This window comes from Phaethon aethereus, assembly GCF_964289735.1.
Source record: "Phaethon aethereus genome assembly, chromosome: Z".
Classification (NCBI taxonomy): domain Eukaryota; kingdom Metazoa; phylum Chordata; class Aves; order Phaethontiformes; family Phaethontidae; genus Phaethon; species Phaethon aethereus.
The window spans coordinates 18,381,422-18,399,328 of record NC_138577.1 but is presented as its reverse complement, the minus strand read 5'-3'; the positions used below and the strand labels follow the sequence as shown (position 1 = coordinate 18,399,328).

Here is a 17,907-nt window from a genome sequence, read left to right as displayed (position 1 = left end):
GAAGGTTTCCAAAGGAAACCAGCAGCAGAGAATAAAATACAGGGAGGAGGAAGGGGAATACATTCAAACTAGACACCCCCCCCACAACTAACCCACTGGTACAAAACTGATTAGCTGCCAAAGGCCACTGAGAGCATAGGCACAGGATGTTTTCCTAAAGCGAGGAGGGGCTAGCTTGACCTTTTAATTTATAAAGGGAAACCACACACCCAGGTGTTGCAGCTCTGCTCACTAGCAGCAATTAGGACATAATCTGGGTTGTTTATTTTGTTGGGTTCAGAGGTCCATGCTGAAAGATCAAAAAAGAGTCATAGTCACTCAGTAAGCTCCATGCATGTGATGTTTTTCAACTGGCTTTTGTGTTGGTACTGTCTAGTTATTTGTTTGTTTGGACGCTTTAAATAGGAAATCCCGCTTGGGCTAAAATAAGGCAAATTGGCCCTTCATGTTAAAGTTGGATTTTAGAGGAGAACAAACTTGAAAGGAAATCTGTGCCCATACACTGAGCAGCAGCTATTCGGTTAAAGGTGTATTCTTAAAACTGATACAACAAATCTTTTCTAGATGAATCCACTTCTGTTGAATACTTTGTGACTTAAGGAATATTGTTATAAACAAACTTCGTAGAGAGATTGATTTAGTATATTTTAAACCAGTAACAGGCTTCAGAAGCTAAAAACAATTCTGCTTGTTATCTATAGAGGCGTATAAAAGAAAACATACAGACATCAATTACAACAGGTGCTTTGAGGGACTTTCTGGGCAACAGTGACATCAATGTCACAGCCAAAGTTTCACAATTACCTCAATGACCTTCCTAGAATGAAAAAGTCAAGGTTGCATGGCTCTTCTGACCCAAACTGTGCCAGCATGGCAAAGAAAGTTGGGCAGTATTTTAAAGAAGCAAGAAAAAAATGTTTCTCAGGCTGTCAGCACAGAACCAATAGTGAGAGAAATAGAATATGCTGTGGTGTTCCCAACCTCTGGTATCTTCAATCTCTCCAAAGATTTATATGTGCTGTCCTAAAAGTGCTACCCATTAGTGTGGTCTCAGGTTTCTTTAAAACAGTCCTGCATCAAAGATGTGCACAGTAGACCCTTTGGCCATGATACTGGTTCAAGGATAAATCTGACTGTAACAGCTTAAGTAATCTTTTTTCTTTTTTATTTAATGGAGGTGGAATATAGTACTTAAATAACAACTGCTTGTGTCATCCACCTAGGGTACGTAAGTCCCTCTGTGGAACAAGACCTATCATTTATTATATGGATATGCAACTTTTAGCATATTGTAATATCTTGGACAGTCTTCAAGCAAGAAGAAGATTCTTCCTCTCTACTAAAGTGCTTGGTAGTTGATCTGTCATCAACTACCCACAAGAGAGAAGGAGGGTAAAAATAGGCATTCTTCACAATAAATTCCTTTCCAAATCTTTCAGATTCCCTGTCAATGCCTCTTCTGTGGCTACTGTTCTTGAATCTACAGGGGACCTTGGCCAACAGGATAGCAGGCCAGCCATACAGTGGAAACTCTCGGAAATCTTGAGATTGGCACAGAAAGATGTCAAAACTCACCAATAGAGTTACATTACTGCAATGACTAACAACAGTCCAAGATACTGCAGTCTGGTCGCTGCACTTGCAAAGACAAGTTGTACACAACCTCATTTAACGTACTGTTAGCCTGATCCAGAAAACACTGATATTAACGGAGACCTTTTTCCAGCTGATGTGACAGATCTTTGGCTCACAAATTGTAAACAGCCTTGTTTGTGTGAGTAGGGTTTCCTTCAGTGTGTGAACATAAATCATGATGGTTATGACAGCAGCACCTGCCTGGGACATGTTGGGTTATGGCAGTCAAAAGCATTAGAAAGGAATTAATAAAGGGTGCTTTTTTTCTTTAAATATTCTCTTTATTTCTAATGTTTGCTGACACTTAATCTTGCAACTGGCTGTTTGGTCTTGTCTTCACTGTTTAGAAATTTCCTAAGGTTTTCACAGAAAGGAAGTAAAGATCAAGTCTTGCGACGAGCGAGGGAAGGCATGCAGTCGACTCAATATGAGTGATAAAGCAAGCTTCAACTTTATTGCAAAACCTTACACATATTTATACACTAAGTTCTACTTTATGCATACTTGTCTTACAATCATTGGCTTAGCTCTAAAGAGTGCATTATCATACTCCTCCTACTTGCGCTTACTGCTACGTGGTCCGGGTTCCATCCTGTTTTTCTTATACAGTGCTTCTTCTTAGCTGTTTACCACAGCTCCTTCTCCTCAAGGCCGAGCCCTGCAGATGTCCAGCTGTTTACCAGCTTCCCAGTGCCACAGCTCCCTCTTCTCAAGGCCGAGCCGTGCAGATATCTAGCTGTTTACCAGCTTCTCAATGCTGCAGCTCCTTCTCCTTAAGGTCGAGCCGTGCAGAGTGATCCCAACAAAGTCTAACATCTCAAACTTCCAGAACAACCCATAAGCCTAGACACATCCATTTATTTTCTTTTTTTTTTCCATGAAAATGAAGCAAGTATGTTTTTCTAAAGGAAATGGCATATCAGAAGTTTGGCACTGTAAGACCTGATTCACTGCAATGTTGTCTTCTTCCATTCCATTCTGACTAACACAAAGACCAGTGGTGTAGAAATGTCAGCCCTGATTTTATATGGCATCAATATTTTCCACAACTTTGCTACTCTAAGAGAAAAATTACAACAGAATCAGTTCTGCTATCTTTAGCTTCAATGAAGAAAAACTACAGCATTCTATAAGATTCATAAACCCCATTTTTCTTCCATCAGAGCTAAAAGCTAATTTGCCATGGCACAAACAGGAAAGAGAGAGGAAATGTGTTTCTGAATGCATCTGTTGGTTATGAACACAAATTAAGCTGAGTTTTTGTTCTTTTTAACTGATGGAAAACTTTAAAATCTCAAAAATACAGTAGGAGCAGAAAATAAAGTATAGAAGTTTCAACATTTCATCCAAAAATAAATGTCATGAACCAATTGCATCACTTTTATATGACTGGAACATGTTTTCATTGTTTCAATTTTGATTTTTTGGGAGTAAGGCTACTGTACAGATTCATGAATTTCTAGTCCATAAGCCAGTGGATGTCATACTTGGAGCTTTTTCCTTCTTACAGTGTTGACTAGAATCCACTGTTGGAGGCTTCTGGAAAGTTACTTTTAACCACAAGTTACAGTACTAGCTGCAGGAATTGTGTGGAAGATAGATACGGGAAAGAGGCACTTTCTGTAGCATACATTAGAACACAAGATGGATCTGATAGCCATAATAGTTATTCCTGGCTCTAGCGTTTATGAAAAAAATAGAATCTTTATCAATAACGGATGTAAATTTTATTCCGTATTTTAAAGAAAGCCTACCATGTACAGAGCTACAAAGCTGGTAGTAATTTAAAAAGAAAGGCAAGATGTAATTGAGAAATAGAGAAGCAAATTCAATGGTTTATTTCTTAAAATTTTAAACTACATCAGATGAGCAAAATAGCAAATGAACAAATAAGCAGATGAGCAAAATCTTATTTTGTCAGCTATTTTACAATCCAAAGTAAGTGGACACTACATGGGCAGAAAGAATTTGCTGCATAGATGGAGTAGCAGGCTCAGATTCTGGAGATTTGGCTCTTACCTCCACTACTGGCCTTCTGGGTTGCCTTCAGCAAGTCATTTCCATGGCTTGTACCTCAATTTTGTAGTATGTAACATGGATTTCTTGCATTTTGAGAACTCTTGGTAATGCTCTCACAGTTAAATTGTGTCATTTTTGTATTTTACTGTGATCTTACCCTTTCTGAAGGCAAAATATAGTTTGGGCATATGGGATATAATTTATCCCACAGCATGACCCTTGGGCAAATAATGTTAACCTAGGGCTACATGCAGTATCCAAAATATAATTTAAGCCAGACTTATGCATCTAATCAATTAAACTTTTGAAAACCTCTGCTGAGAGATTGTTTAAAGTTCATAGAGGCCTCATTTTGGCACCTACAGATCAACTTCTAGTGTGTAAAAAAGCACCTAAGCACCTAAAACTGTACAGGACCAAGCAACTCTGCACTTATATCATGGTGTAAGAACATGTCCTGCTGGAAACTTGAAACTAAATCTGCTTATTTCCATGAGGGATTCAATCCAGTGAGTGTTAACAATCATACCTGTGAGAAGAGAGACTCAAATTTCAGTGGCTTCTTGAACTCTTGCTTATTTATTTTGCCTTAGGCTGTCCTAAAATGCATAAACATACCATAGAGCAATGACTGGAACCTCGATCTTCGTTTTAAGAGGAAAGCTTTAACCCTAGGCCACATTTGGTGTTTTTCTGGACACAAGTGCATGCGGAGTGGAAAAATGACATTAGAATTGAGCAAGAAGAAGAGAGATTATTTCACCTAACATGGCTCAAGCACTTGGTTGGACTGGAGATGCAGACCTAAATCCTCTTCAGGAGGAAGTCCCATCACATTACTAAGAACCTGTGAATGAAAAGCAATCACGACTTGTGCTTTCACCTCTATTTCATAGTACTGATTCCTACCTCGTTTGAACAAAGATTCACCTGATTCAAAGGAGAAGATGACATCTTCCTCTAGTATGGAAACAGCACCTAATCTCCACCAGAGAGTGGTCTCCATCAGAGGGGTAACCAGGTCAGAATGTTTCCTCTTAGGTATACGGATAACAACCTAGATGCAACAGCCCATAGCTTCTTCTAGAGGAGTTAAGCATCTGATACTTAGGGACTGTGATCATGAACATCACAGTGCCAAAATCCTTTACTATGAACAGATTCTCATGGTAGTTATATTGCACAGAAACAGGAGCTCACCTGTGGACATGATGATGTCTCCAGACACCCAGCAATTTTTGGTGGTTCTTACAGTCTTTCAGTTCAGATTCCAACTTTGTAGCTCATACATTATCTCATAAAAATATGTGGGAAGAATGTTTTAGATAACTTGCAGTTACCAGTAAGAAATGACATTCTGACTGTCATGTAAAGGTATAATCAGTAACTAATCTGACATTAGTCAAACATGTCTAGTTGAGGTCCTTCATGCCTTAGCACACTGCCATATTTATTACATCTAATTTCAAGAACGTTGCAAAAAGCTGTCGGTGGCACGGTGTGTCTATGCACACATAGTTCTGAAGAGGTTGATTCAGTCAGGATTTATGGCAGCATAAATTACAACTTCCTGAGTTTTTGTTATTTAATTATTCATTTGAATGCTGACTATCTGAGAATTTGATTACCTGTATAGTTCCCTGTTTTTCACATCTTTTATTTATACAGAAAATACCACAACATCTGGCTCAATAAGACAAAGACAAGACTACCTCAATGGAGTATTTACACAGTTAAATTTTTGACACAATTTAAAAGCAGGAGCTCTACAAGTAAACAGGCTGCAGAATTGGTCTATGACCATTTGCAGGACCTGGACTGTTAATATAACCATGAGTGAGAATGACAAACACATCATGACAGAAGAAGCCCTTCTGAATCAGACAACCTCTCGTGACATTTTCCTCCCTTTCCATAAAGGTTAATAATATCACCAGCAAAAGATTCCTTGCTCTAACTCAGCACCAGAGGAGTAAAATGAACTTAGTCTACCTATTCTCTGCTACCACTATCCCCAGCTAAATACCTTGGTGCACCAAGCACATGCACACATAGCTCCTACTATGCGCTGCCATAGCAAACCAATGTCCAAGCCAGCAGAACAAGCATAGCTAAGAGGTCCTCTTTTCCTCAGCTGTAAGGATGCATTCTTCAGACTAATTGGTTACAAATGCTCACTTAACAAGCATAGTTATTCATATGTTACAGTAATGCAATAGTGAGTCTTGAAGACTTTAAATGTTGTTCACTTGTCTTTCTAAATCAAAATCACCCAGTAATTGGGGAGGGGGGGGAACAGTATTTAAAGCAAATGTCATTTTTAATCTAGCAGAAATTTGTATCCCAGAATTTAATGGATTGTTTGCATTCTTTTCTTTGTTCTTTTTTCTTTTTTTCTCTTACCAGAGAGAAAACCCTCTATATGAATGCACAGCATAGCTAAAAAACCCCAAAGATTACAAATAAAAGTAGAAGCCTTTTGCTGCTAAGCGATTGATTTTTTCACCTAGATGTGATCAAATAGTCATACTCTCTGACAGGTATTCAATGCACTCTGTAAAGCAAACTGCTAAATGAAAATCCTAGTGGATGTGCACACATGACACAAATATACTACATTGGAAAAAATACAGGAAGAATGAAAAAAATCAGCATACACTGAATGAGCATTAATTACTGTCTTCCTTAGTCTACACTGGGAATTTCCAGGGAATTTCCAGAATTGCCACGCCCTGGTGTATTTTCTGCAGTTTGGTCAGCTCAGGAAAACCACATAGAATCTGTTGAAGTCAGCTGCCCAGAATCAACTGAAATTTGAGTCCTGTTTATTCTCTAAGTTTTGCAGAATTAGACTTTTAGAGAGAGAGGATCCTCATAAAAAGAAATGGAAAATAAATGATTGTGAAAGGATGAGAGAGCTTGCTCTATTCTTGCTTATGCTGTAGTTTCACAGGAGATGTCGCTTCATAATGCAAGCATTTTCTTAAGCTTTTAATTGAGTTCTATTTGTTTTCTTCAAAATCACGGAAACTATAGGAAAAGAATCCAGCAATCATCTAAACTGATCCCTGCACCAGATTATGGCCACCTAGAACAACCCAACGAATTTCCTTCTAACTCACTTTTGAAACTTCCCATGAAAAAGATCATACAACCTACCTGTTCCTTGTAATGCTCATCAAAAGCACTGAGCATTGTATCCATAATAAAGACCTTCTCCTGAGAGGATACATAATGCTTACTTTGGTATCATTCTTTCCAGTTATGGAAGAATGACATTAACTTCTGTAATTATCTCTTCATAGATATGACTTGCACATGAGGTCCTGTTGTAGAGGACAATACTTTTTACACATTAGCTGATGTTGATAGATTTGCTTTTGTCGGAAATCCAGGCTGGACATAGTCATTCTTGCTGCCAGGCCACTCCCTACTCCCAATTCTATTCAGTGTTCAGAAGGGAGTGTGTCAGACATCAATCAACAAACTGGGGAGACGACATCCCAGCCACCACTTCTCTGCAGATGCTCTACGTCAGGAATAGGATAGGCAGTTTTCAGGGTCCACAATACTGTGCATTTCTGAACAGCTCTTCAAGGACAAGTTTCCATTTTGGAGCATGTCTGGCTTCCCCCTAGCTCCCATTTGAGGATACTAAGCAACTGCAAGGGAATGGAAGGATATTTCTTCTGAAGGCCACCAGGGAGGAACTTGTCCAGTGGAGCTCTGCATAAGCTCCTAGTCTTAGGCTTCTGGAGGAGCACCTTTTACTGCAAACTGTAGAGAAAAAAAGAGCTTTATTTCTCTCACACACACTGTCCGTCCCCGTCCCCCCCCCCCGCAAGAGATGGCTTTTGGTGGCTTATCTGATTATGTGATTTGTTGACAAATTTCAATGCACGTCCAGAAGGAACCAGGACCAGAAAGACTGTTTGGCAGTTAAATTGTATGGTCTGAGTTAATACATTATTTGCAAATGCTTTTTAAAAAATTTCTGACTAATCGCCATTCAGTAACCATAAATCTAAATAGCTGTCTTTCATGCCTAGAGTTTTTTGTAGGGAGCATTTACCTGCCACTTTACTAACTAACTAACTAATAAAATTGTTAATTAATTGACGTTTTCTGCCTTTTGGTGTATGCCTGACACAAGCACCAACAAGCGAGGCTCACCTGAGGCAGGCTGAAGCAACGGCCACCACTGTTTTGTTACATCAGTTGTACTAGAGACTCACAGAAGTTCAGAAGACATTAAAAACACTAGTGTTGCACACCTCAGAAATTAAGCAAGTATTTTCATCCCTGCATCATCTGTGGATATTGTAAGTTGGCCTATCTATTCAGCCGTTGCATATGCTCTCCTCTGCTTAGACAGCATTTTATATTAAATAGTGCTTTTCCACAGACAACAGTCAGCATTTGACAAACCTAAGTAACTTGCTCTTTGTTTATATTTCTGTCATTCAGATACACAAAAAAGGCTTCAAGATGATATTCTTTTCCCAGTAATCATGTGAATAGGGTAACTTGGTGATGCAGGGCTGAAGGAATACCAGAGACAAGGCAGCATCACAAGCAGAGTAGAAGAGAATGAAATTGAGGTGTTCCTTCTTCTCTGGCTTCGTCCCTCCATCCGCTGGGTGCAAGAAGTTCTTGTACGCGTTTCAAACTGCTCAGAATGAGCTTATACCACATACACAGGCTTCTACTGCTTGTTGTAATCAGTAATGTCTCTTGGTTTGGCAAATTCCAGCCTGGTTTAGGGGGTACATATTCCTGAGCTGCACTGAAAAAAAAAAACACAGCAGTTTTTTTAGTATTTAGAAATATCTAAGGAAGGTGTTTTACCAATTATTGGCTTGCAAAAAACAATGTGTGTCATTTTCAAAGTTCCTTGCTTTTAACTACATGTAGGATACATGAAATGTGATGTCAGGTTTACTGAATCTGGCATCTAGGAGCTAATCATCATCATCAGTAACTGGCAACACGGTTAAAATCTGCAATAATTTCAATCCGTGTGACCAGTTGTTACCCATATGCTGTGAAGAAAAATAATCTCTTTAAGCCTCGCAGAATGGATGACTGCTCTTCAGAGAGTTGCTTAAATCTTTAACATGCTGTAAACATTTTAAATAATGCTAGAAAGAAGATACCATATTGTTATCCTTTGTCTCTGCGTTTTGATCTTAATAAAAAGCTAAACAATCTGCTAATAAATATCGAACTAATTAAGCTGCATTTCCAAAACCATAATCAGCAGCTGGAGAGTACCCTGTAACAGAAGAAAATCATCTTTAAAAAGATCACAACTCAGCAATAAACCGACTTTGAGGCACTAGTTCTTTGATACAGAGCCTGGAACAGCAGTAGAGCCTGGCTTTCTTTTTGAAATCCAGGACTAAATAATAAGAAGGGTGTATCTAGCTGGGCAATTATAATATCGGAGTCACGGTGTGCTTACTAGTGACATTAAGGGTACTCGTATGCCCTAAGCTATGAAGTGCTTAGGAAAAAATCCCGTATATTTGAGCTGACTCCACATTTGCCCTTCGTCTTCCCGGTCTCTTCGACGAGACACGTCTGTCACACCTACGTGAAAAGCTCTGGCCTTCGGAAAGGTGACGTGCAACCTGCAACGCGGGTGGAACGCACCCCGCCAGAGACGCGGTGCCACGCGCCGCCCGCGTGACGCCGTGCGCGGGACGGCTGGCAGGTGCCTGGCCTGGCTTGCAGCGGCCCGGGGCGGCCCGTGCAGCCGGAGGAGGCATGGAGAGCTGCCCCTCGCCTCCCAGCCCTGCCCCACGCTTCTCGGCTGGCAAGGGGCTCGCGCCCACCACCCTTCCTCACACTGAGAGGTGCCTACTCACAGAAGTCATTCCAGTGACGGCTACAAATTAAGTGACAAAGAAGAGGCAATGTGTGAGCTCCCCCTGCAATGTGTGAGCTATTAACTTGCTCAGAGGGAGCCCAGCTGGCTACCCTGGTTGCCTGTGGTGAGGCAAGCATGTTCAGCTGTTGGACTGATGTTCCTAGCTGTCAGCTCTGTTTCAAATAGCTCCACAAGCAATGCCTAGAAGTGACTTCTTCGCTCCCTTCCAGTAGCGCTCGATGGAGCCTAGCGGAGCTGCGGAGTTCTGGCTTGGCTTTGTTGGCTTTCTAAAAGGGGTCTTGGTTGGACGCAGGAAGGGTGATGGGTAGTTGGCACTTTCAGGGTACACACCCCTGTTCCTAAGAAAACTTGTATAACTTGGGGGTTTTGTCTCAGTTACATGCCACACAAAGACCTTTCCCAGTAAATTAATAGATACAATTCAAAGATACAAAGATGACATTTAAGTACCAAATTATCTCTATTTCTGGAAAGTTTCCTCCAAGGAACGGGAGCTTCAATGCCACAAATAAGCCAACACCTTTTTTCAGCTGGAGGTTGGGATCCTGGGAATGACTAGTGAAAATGCTTGTAGTGTATCTTCAGATGAAGTTGTATAAACAGTTAGAATTACCAGTAAGGGGGGGAAAAAAAAAAATCATTACCGTCAGCATTAGCGGTTACAAGGAAAACTCACAGGTGTATAGGTTTATGTGGAGGGAGCGTATATCAGAATGCACAAAGTATTTCCTCAGAGCCCTGGTAGGTTTCCCCATGGAAAATGTAGGCTTAGAGGAGATTGAGTGGGGGAAAAAAAGAAAAAATCTTCAAAACCCTGACCGACATTTGCCTCTTCCTGGCAGTTTCTGACAGTTTTGTTCTCAATCACCCATATTTATAGGAGTATTTAAGTGGCCTGCATTCATGGTGGTTCTGTATGAAAAGAGAAAGAAAAACAAATTCTCTAAGATTAAAGTAACTCCTTGAAAATATTGCCCTTTTAATTATGTTTGTGCCGCAGAGTATGCAAAACTGGCTGCCAGCAGACCATTACTAAACACGGTCAGTGTCCAACCCACGCACATAGCTATTTATGGCACTGCAGCTCAATGTCTGGGGGTCTGTAGTCTCCTCTAGCTGACCTCCATAGAATGCATTTTTTTATTTCTTTCTTCTTTTTTTAATAGCTGTATTTATCAAACAAAAATCATACAGAATTTTCAAATGTCATACATCTCTATGTAATTTCTTTGTCAAACATAGCATAACTATAAACACATTCTAAAAGAATAGCCATAATTAGCATTTTAAGAAGAATAAACAATTTTCTTAATTTTCTGCTTGAAGCACAGCATTCAGACAGTTTTGCTAATACATCCATCAGAGAGAAATACACACTACTAATTCAAGGAATGGGGTAAATCCTGTCTGGTCCCACAATTGATATGTCTGTTCACAAGAAGACAACCTGTGCAGCCCTAAGATCTGCCATATTTTGATTCTGTTTCTTAAAAGAAAAATATAAAACAGGGTATATTCCAGCTAATCACTACTTGTCACCAGGGGCAGTACTAGCCCAGACAGGTCTTCATTCTTCCACCAGATCTTACAGAGTACCATCTCACTCCTCCCGAGGACTAGGCTCAGCCTGGGCAGGGCACTTGGCCATCCACACTAGGGACTCTAGCCTGGGTGGAACCATCTCCAGCTGAACTACATTTCAGTTATCTCAGACTCATTTTGCACGTGTCCGTTGTTATGTCTGACCTAGAAATGTAAGTCATTTTGAAATAAAAAAGAAATGCTGAAACAAGCATTTTATTAACCTCTGCTAAACTCTGCTCAAGGAGTTCTCCAATTGTAGATACTTAGTTGGAAAGGAGTGTGCACAGAGGAGCCAAAGAGTTATGTTCCACACAACTACCAAATGCCACTACAGGCAGCTAAAACAGTGTTCTGATTTTACATGTCTTGTTCCAGTTTCATACACACAGCTGAGTTGCACAGCTTTCCATTTTCATCTTCAACAACTTAAGGATGATTTTATACCTCATTCTATACATAAAATTAGAATAATACTAGTGTTTTGACACTATATTAAATGACATGGAGGTACATGAGATGGTGAAAAATAGAGATAAATGCAATGATGGTGATTTTTCAGATTTCTCAGAAGAAAGCAAATGTAATGATGATTTTTTTTCTCAAGCTTTAAGACACAATTTATTCAGAAAAAATGCAATGGCCTTCAGTCCCTGTTGTCAGTGGGCATGAACTCCAGAGTATAAAGATTTCAGCAAGTAGCACTGCATCTCAAATCAAACTGCTTGTCTCACTGCTGGCTGGTAATTGTGGGCACTGTGTGCCACTGCCTTTTCTTCAAAACTAAGATTAGTGTTTTACAACACTGCCAAGTTCTGCAGTTCGGAACTGACGTATGGACAGAGGCATCCGAGCCGTCACCGGCATTTGGCATTCCTCGCCTCATTTCTGGCACAGCTGTCTCTCTGGCAGTGACGCTCCTGGCCCAAATTTCTCTCAATGAAATCACTGGCAAATTTCCCAACACCTTGAATAAGAACAGAATTGGGTCCCATGACCAGAAGACGCATGTGCACCTCTCATCATACTGTAAGCAGCAAATCGTCGTGACTGCTATCTAGCTATCCCACAACATGAGTTGATTATATTAACACGCAAAGGCATAGACAGAACTTAGTTACAACACCAGAAAAGATAATGCCTTGCCTAAGGGAAATCATGCAGGGCCAAATCTGTTTCAACTTCCTTAAAATATTTGTGCCCTGTAATTTACTTAACAAGGGGAAAAAAACCACCAACCCCCCCCCAAAACATCCCTCCTTGCTGATCAAAAGACAAAAACATGACATAAGCTATTGCCACCAGTACCAAAATAATATTTTGCTTAGACTATTTTTCATTAAAATTCACCTGTGCAATTCATTTTCCTGAGCATTCTTTGGAAAGAAAACAGCCCCAAAAGAAAATGCTTAAAATATATTTTCTTCTTTTTGCACATTTTTTAGAAAGGGTTTTCTTTATTTCATTCTGGATTCATTCAGCATTTATAAAACTGCAGCGCAGGCAACGTCTGACAGAATCTTACAGCGGTAAAATGCAAAACAGAAACACGGTTTTAGAAGCAGCAGGTACCATTTCTAGTCTAAGACCTGTACTGAAGGTAGCTGCTTTTCAAGCTTAGCAATGGAACAATTAATAAAGGAACCCATTAAGGTCTGATTGTTGCTGCTAAAAAGGAAGGTTGAATTTCAGTCCTTTGAAGTAACTGAGAATGATTCAGGCCTCATTACAGAGATATAATCTACATTCATACATTTATGTTAGTGATTCAAATCTATTGGGACAGATTGAATTCCGTTAAATAGTGCATCTTTCCTGTGGAACTTTTCTCAGGCTTTCTCAGGCTAACCTAAGAGGTGACCTGACAATACAAAGTAGTGGGGTATTTAGGGATTCAACTGTGCTATAAAAGAAAGGCTATACAGAAAGTAGAAAAAAGAATGAGATACAATCTAAAAAGCTATGTCAGCTTTTCATTTGGACTCTGTCTTGTAAATGCCCTCCCTGTCATCACACAGGATAGAAAAGGACTCTATGCATTGTAGTAGTTTTAAGTACTGCACTGAATATTGCACCTGCCAGAAGCAGATTTAATATGAAATTCCGGATATGTGGGTTTTGTTCTTAACCATAATATCTTGCAACCAACATATAGCCAATCACAAGCTAGAAACAGGTCTAAGCAGAACGCTTCTTGAGTAAATTCAAGACAGTACCTTTTTTTTTTTTTAATGAGTAGGGGTTAAATATATCTGTTTGACCCCCCCAAACTACTATTTTCTCCTGCCACCAGAGATCCTAAAAGGCCAATTCATTGTCTTTTCCAGCATTTAACAGAAAAAATGAAAAAATGAAAGGTTTCTTCAAATGTATAATTTTAGGACATTAGAGTAATTATTTATGATTTAAGCTGCAGGAATCAAAAGAACTTAATTTAAGAAGTAACTTCTTGTAGGCTTCATGACCTAGATGGCAAGCAAACATTGACATCAGCTTTGTAGACATACATGTGAGCTGCCAGGCATTCACCAAAAAGTAGGCTTTTGCTTTTCATTTTGGTTTTCTTCCCTTTTTTTATTAGTTGCCACAAAAGGAATGCCTAAATCAGATTCACAAAAAAATTTCTGAAATGCTTTGCACTCAGTGCAAATACAAGCAGAATAAATACTCTGAAGTACCATAAACAACATCATAAAACATATTGATTCTAACATTAAATGGTTTCATTTTTAAGGCTGTTTAAATGTCACCCCCAGAAGCTGAACACATAAATTTTGGAGCTGACTCTCTCCAGAATAAACACCATAATTGGAGAAAATCATTTCTAATTTCTGTTGTGAAGTTAACAATATATTTAACATCCTAATCTAATGAATCAGTTTAATTTTAGAACTATTTGTTCTTTTCTCCATTTTCTGTTGTTTACATTAAGATTTTATCCAAATGCCAAATGTAATTGCATAGGCAGTTTTTCATTGCATTCCACAGATCTGTGTTATTAAACTGCCTCTGTTTCGAAAAAGTTCTGGGTTTACGTATTGAGCTACTCACCATGTTTCTGTATCAATCCACTTCTCCACTGCTCCATTCTCTCACTGCATGTTCCACCTACTTGCATTCCCAAACAGTTCTTTTACAATACTAAATACTGAACCAAAATTTAACATCTTGCATGCTGCCCATATCCTGTCAGCCCCTGATCACTTATTCTGGTGTTAAAAGATAGTACATCATATGGAAGATGCCTATTAATTACTGGGAAAGATGACAGTTCAGTGACAGGCTAGAAATATGAATCTGTCATAACATTCAGTATGTGAAATGACAAATCCATTAGGAGAGATGGAATCAAAGGAAAAGCCAACAACATATGCCCCTCCAGGAAAACAACAGCTTGAAGAATCACTTTAAAATATCCTAGAAAATGGAAAATTTGTTTCTGTCTGGCACAGGAAACTGCATTAGGTTAAAAAAAAAAAAACACAACAGCAAAACATTCAGGCAGATTTTATGGGGAAACCTTTGCAATACCAATAAAGCCCTTTTTGCTTTGAAGTCAGATGCGTGATTCAGTAAATGACTCATGTTAGCAATTAGAAAATGGTCATTTAGGGCCCTGATTTCTTTTGAGACAAGGAGGGTGAGGGTGGGGAAAGAGACACAATAAATCTTGAGAGGCTTAAAAGGAAGAGCAGGCTAAAGTGTGAACTTTTTATTTCAGCAACGGAAGCGAGAAATCAGTGATTCATTAAAGGAGGGAGAAAGACCTCCATGGAAGCTGGCAAAGGATAAGGAAGAGGAGCTAATTATGACTCTTCCCTTTTACCCTCTCTGACCAGCATATAATCTGCTTTTACAGGGTCTGCCTGTAGTATATACTTCTTTCCAACCTCTCCACCCAATCCCTCCTCCAGCGGGGGGGAGGGGGAGATCTAGCTGGCAACAACCTCCAGGTGGCTTTCTCAAGCATTTCACTGCCAAAAAAAAATGAAATAAAATCCTCCGCTAGAAAACAAGTTTTTTTTTTTTGTTTTTTTTTTTTGTTTTGGGGGGGGGGTGGATGAAGAGGGAGGAGAGCCTCCCTAGAGGGGATTGGTTCAGCCTGGAAGTCGGGGAAATTAGTAAAGCATGAGTCTCCAAGCCATGCTGGTGGCCGGCGCTGGGAGAAGAACGCTTTAGCAGTAATTAGTAGCGAGCGAGGGCGGCGGCGGCGCGGGCAGCTCCCGCCGCTCCCGGCTCTGCTCGCCGCCACGGCGGGAGGGTTTCAGATGTCCCACCGCTGCTTGACCCCCTGCAAATAAGGGTTGACCACCAGAGGCACATCCCACCTCTGACTTGTAATCGCTGACATTTAGGCTACGGCTTCCAACCTGTTTACAACGAAAGGGGGAGGGAAAGGAAAGGAGGGGAAGGGAAGGGGGGGGGGGGGCGACGGGGACGGGACAAGTTGGGATTTTTCCCTTTCTCTTTCTCTCCCTCTCTCTGGATTTTTTTTTTTTTTAATACTCTTCTGGAGAATTCAAAGCAAAACAAAGAAACTGCCTCCTCTGGGGTTGTCAGTGAGAAAGGACGAGTTGTGCAACTGGTTTGGGATTTGCAAAAAGGCAAGGGGGTGGGGATCAGAAGAAGGTGCAAAGCCACAAAGTGTGAGTGCGTGCGTGCGTGTGTGTAACGGGGTATGTGTGAAAAATCCCTTCCAGCACCCCTTTCCGCTGGTTGTTACTATTTTTTGTTGTTGTTGTTGTTGTTGTTGTTGACTTTGCTGTCATCTATTTTTCAGACCTTTCTGCATCTAAGATGGTGAAGAAAGGAGTGAGGAAGAGAACAAAATAACTACTGGGAAGTCTCAAACCAGGTTGGGGAGTGTGTGTGTATGTGGGGGGTGGGGTGGGGAAGAGAAAAAGGAAAGAGGATTAACCACAGCAACCCCCCCAAAAAAAAACCAAACCCAACAGCTCTCTTTTCTGAGGGAGGACTCGAAGGATTAAAAGGCAGCAACTTCTGAGGCGATTTGTCCCCTGAGTTATGGATGTTGGTGCACTTACTTCAGGCCAGATCAGAGCTCAGAGGGATCTAACCAGAAGCAGCAACCACCGTCTCTCCACTTGCCTTTTACCAGGTTTTACCCTTCCAGTATGTTTCATTTGATAAGACATTTTCCAGCGCCCAGAGTTTCAGTACAATGTGCAAATGGATACTGACAAATGGTGCCTCAGCCTTTTCCCACCTGCCTTGTTGCTGCTTGCTGCTGCTCTTCTTGGTGTCTTCTGTGCCTGTCACCTGCCATGACCTCGGCCAGGACATGCTGTCCCCGGAGGCCACCAACTCTTCTTCATCATCCTCCTCCTTCCCCTCGTCCTTCTCCTCTCCTTCCAGTGCGGGGAGACACGTGCGGAGCTACAATCACCTCCAAGGAGACGTGCGCAAGAGGAAGCTCTACTCTTACAACAAGTACTTTCTCAAGATCGAGAAGAACGGCAAGGTCAGCGGCACCAAGAAGGAGAACTGCCCCTTCAGTAAGTACGGCCCCGGGGCCGCGCTGCCGGCCCCCCGGGCGCCCCGGCGGTGGCAGCCCCGGAGCGGGAGGGGGCAGGTGAGGCCGCGGCGGTGGGGTGGGCCCGGCTCCGGCCACGGCTCCGCGCCGCCGGGGCGCGCCGGCCCCCGTCTACCGGTCGCTCCGGTTACATTTGGTCTACAAATGGCTTCGCCGAGCACAGCTTGCGTCTTTGCCCGGCAGAAGAGCAAATTAGAAGGATTTGTCAGGACGTGGCGCGGAGTGGGGTGGGGGGCATTGTCTCCCGAATCTGAAAACCATTATCCCCTGTCGCTAAAGTGCCCTGACGGGGACTCTGTGTTGGAACAATGCGCCGGCTCCCCCCGCGCGCACACACGCTCTCCTCCCCGGGCCGCACAAGCGCTGTCCGCTCCCGGCGCCCCCTCCCCGAGCCCGGCACCGGGCGGGGGGCTGCCCTCGGGCTGGCCTGTTGCCGGGGTTTGCTCTCCGCCGTGCGGGTGCCGCGCGGGCAGGCGGTGCGCGGCCGCGCAGGCGGCGGCGGGGCGGTGCTGGTGCCTGCCGCGGTGCTGGTGCCTGCCGCGGTGCTGCACCGCTACGCGCTCCGCGGTGAACATCTGGGGCCGGGCTCCCGCAGACCTCACACGCATTTCATTGTAATTTTCTTTTCTTTTTTTTTTTTTCAATTATTTCAAAGTAAAAGTTGTATGGCTGTTGCCATGGCTGTAGTTCCGAGCTTTTCTGTAGTACTAATTAGGCTTTTAGTAATGGCATGCTTCTAGTAATGTATTTTTGGCTGTCAGTCCTAGAAATGTAACCTTTATTCGGTTTTCCTGCCTGTACAATCTCAAACTGAAGTAACTGTAGTAAATCACCGTATATTGCATTGTAACTCTTCAGTGACTGCATCCTGCTACAGTAGTGTGCTGAGAAAGTAAGCTCTGCTGTGCAAGTGTTGGAGGAAACTCTGATTTGCTTCACTGGTGGAGAGCCATGTTTTGGTTCTTGTGTTGTTTTACGTAAGTCCAGATAAACCTGGGGATAAATCTGTTAAATTAAAACAACTTAAAGTGATTTAAGTAGATCCCATGTTAGCCAGTGTGCAGAGTATGGAGTACTTCGGCAGGTTGCCATTCTGTATGACAGACAATATTGTTAATTCTTCTGTATTTCTGTTAAAAACCTGTAATAGAAGCTTACAAACAAGGAGGAGAGGGCTGCTTTATCATCTGTCACTACTTCACTTGCTCCACCTTGCAACTTTATA

At 41.7% G+C, this 17,907-nt stretch overlaps 1 protein-coding gene across 1 annotated transcript in view; it reads left to right on the top strand.

Moving 5' to 3' along the window:
- Positions 1-16,310: 16,310 nt before the first annotated feature.
- The window catches only part of FGF10 (fibroblast growth factor 10), a gene marked incomplete at both ends in the record, with an annotated part of 61,561 nt that continues 59,964 nt past the window's right edge, over positions 16,311-17,907 (top strand). The window contains one exon of the mRNA XM_082012749.1: positions 16,311-16,644. Coding sequence (XP_081868875.1) covers positions 16,311-16,644 — 334 coding nt within the window. The remainder of the gene's footprint in view (positions 16,645-17,907) is intronic.